This window comes from Octopus bimaculoides, chromosome 9, assembly GCF_001194135.2.
Source record: "Octopus bimaculoides isolate UCB-OBI-ISO-001 chromosome 9, ASM119413v2, whole genome shotgun sequence".
In the NCBI taxonomy this organism is placed as follows: Eukaryota; Metazoa; Mollusca; class Cephalopoda; order Octopoda; family Octopodidae; genus Octopus; species Octopus bimaculoides.
Window position 1 is genome coordinate 73,159,884 of NC_068989.1, and position 2,915 is coordinate 73,162,798.

The 2,915-nt window shown below is 33.5% G+C and overlaps 1 protein-coding gene across 3 annotated transcripts in view; it reads left to right on the forward strand.

Moving 5' to 3' along the window:
* LOC106882885 (transmembrane protein 47) overlaps positions 1-1,609 on the forward strand; it is a 121,609-nt gene extending 120,000 nt beyond the window's left edge. For 2 of the 3 annotated variants that reach the window (XM_052970758.1, XM_052970759.1), the window contains exon 4: positions 717-1,609. In XM_052970758.1, the coding sequence (XP_052826718.1) occupies positions 717-952 (236 nt within the window). In that variant the 3' untranslated portion in view covers positions 953-1,609. The remainder of the gene's footprint in view (positions 1-716) is intronic. The other variant, XM_052970760.1, reaches the window with a different exon arrangement.
* The last annotated feature ends 1,306 nt before the right edge of the window (positions 1,610-2,915 follow it).

The window sequence follows — 2,915 nt, forward strand, 5'->3', positions numbered from 1 at the left end:
TATAGAAAACAAAGTTATTTTATTCCCCATGGGTAGAAATACAGGAAAAATAGTTGAAAATGCACTGAGAATAGTTAAAATATTTTTTATTAATATATTTAAAGCTTAACTAGTTTCACAGTTTACAATGATTTTCAAAAAGTTCAAATAGAAAAATGTGGTTTATGTCACAGCTGTCTGTAGTTGTTTTATATATATATATATATATATATATATATACGTGTTTGTGTGTGTATTTATATATGTATGTATGTATATTTATTTATTTAAATCTGTACACACACATATAGAAAAGGGGCAAAGAAAGATCATAGAAGAGCTCAAAATGTCAAAGTATATGTCAACTGTGTATGTGAATTTGATGTCAACAGAACAGACATGTTACATATCCAATGAGATTGACAAAACCACTGCCATCAGTATATGACAACCTGTCAAGCTTTGTGCAAAACACAGACAGTCTAATTAAAGGCTGTTCAACAATAGCTGGAATACTTCAGTGAAATAACTTTGCTCCTTTTCTTTTAGTGATGTAGTAGACAGAACATTAGATAAAATCTTAACTGCTTATCTAATTCAAAAGCCTCATCATCAAGCAGATGCAATCAACACATTAGTATATCCTGCATCTTTCCTGTTCTTTCATCATTCATTTTCTTAGATATTTCAACAGAATTCCACAAGTGATTCCTATTTTTATTTCCTTTCTGTTTCAGTTATCTGTGGATGTATCGGACTCATTACTTTTCCTATAAAATTCCGTAGTGAGCTTCCCGAAGATGACGATGTCCCATGGGAATTTGGTTGGGCATATGGTGTTGGCTGGGGTGCTGTTATATTCATGACTGGTGCCTGCATTCTGCTGCTTCTGGACAAAGAAAGTGAAGAGATAACTTATCACGAAAAGACAGTGTATAATGAAAACGACTATGAAACTGAAGCAACCACTTGAACATGAAATAAGAAAACCAAAATAAAGAATAAATGTCAATGCTGTTCTCCTATTTCTACCCTAAACCCTAACCACAAGCCCTGAAAGATGCTGAGGCCTCAAATTATCCTGAAGAGTTCCAAAATCAAGGGGGCGTAATATAAACAAGTATTTTGGTTGCTGTCGTTTTTTTTTTTTTTTATTTAAAAGCAAAAAATTCATCTATTTTTTCCTCTCTATTTTATTTTTAATTTATTTTTAAATTATTGAGAAAATACAAAAACTAAGCGCAAAAAAGATGAAAAACAGAACATTACAAAGTTAAAACTTTGTCGGACAATAGAATTGAGGGTGATTGGTATTCTCACTTGCTATTCTTTAGAGTAATTCTTTTGCAAGTGACTAAGGACAAAGAGACAGTTGTATCTTAACCCATTCACTTCTTCACAGACTTAACAGGATTGTTGAATCCCTCACATCACCATAGAAAAAATTGGTGAATTATGAATTCATCACCAACGGGATTTTCAGATACACTTTATGATCAATCAGCAAAACAAATAGAGTGACAGCTACACATATTTACATGTATGCGTATATATTTATATATGTGTGTGAGTATAATATACATATATGTATGTATGCATGTATGTGTGTGTGTGCATATATATATATATATATATATATATATATATATATATATATATATATATATATATATATATATATATGTGTATACATATATACACACACACACACACACACACACACACACACACATATATATATTTATATATATATACTTACATATACACACACACATATATATATATATATACATACACCAGTGTAATACTGAGGAAAGAATTAGGTTTTGTAAAGACGAATAAACTTCTGAAATAAATTTTGAAAAGATAAAAAAAAATCTTTTTAAAAGTGAGAATTTCTTTGTTTTAATTGGTTTCTAATTGATTTAGGATTTTATTATTCTTTTTGAAGTGACTGATTATGAAGATAATTACAAAGATTAACATTCATGATATCTGAATTATCACAGGAGTGGCTGTGTAGTAAGTAGCTTGGTTACCAACCACAAGGTTCCAGGTTCAGTCCCACTATGTGGCACTTTGAGCAAGTGTCTTGTATTAAAGCCTAAGGCTGACCAACACTTTGTAAGTGGATTTGGTAGACGGAAACTGTAAGAAGCCCGTGTATGTATGTATGTATGTATGTATGTATGTATGTGTGTGTGAATATGTTTGTGTGTCTGTGTTTGTCCCCCCAACATCAGTTGACAACTGATGCTGGTGCGTTTACATCCCCGTAACTTAGCAGTTCAGCAAAAGAGACTGATAGAATAAGTACTAGGCTTCCAAATAATAAGTCCTGGGGTCGATTTGCTCGACTAAAGGTAGTGCTTCGGTGCATGGCCGCAATCAAATGACTGAAACAAGTAAAAAAAAAAAGAATATATAAAAAGCACCTGGTACATTCTGTAAAGTGGTTAGTGTGGGGAAAGGTATCCAACTGTAGAACCCATACCATAAAAAAGACAATGAGACCTGGTGTGGTCCCTGGCCTTACCAGATCCTGTCAAACTATCCGGCCCATGCTGCGGCCATGCTGGAGCACTGCCTTTAGTCAAGCAAAATGATCCCAGGACTTATTCTTGGTAAGCCTAGTACTTATGCTATCAGTCGCTTTGGCTGAACCGCTAAGTTACAGGGATGTAAACACACCAACATCGGTTGTCAAGTGATGGTGGGGGTCAAACACAAACACATATATACATATGCACAACAGGATTCTTTCAATTTTTTTCTACCAAATCCACTCACAAGGCTTTGGTCAGCCCAAGGCTATAGTAGAAGACACTTGCCCAAGGTGCCAGACAGTGAGACTGAACCCAGAACCATGTGTTTGGTTAGCAAGCTTCTTACCACACAGACATATATATATATATATATATATATATATATATATA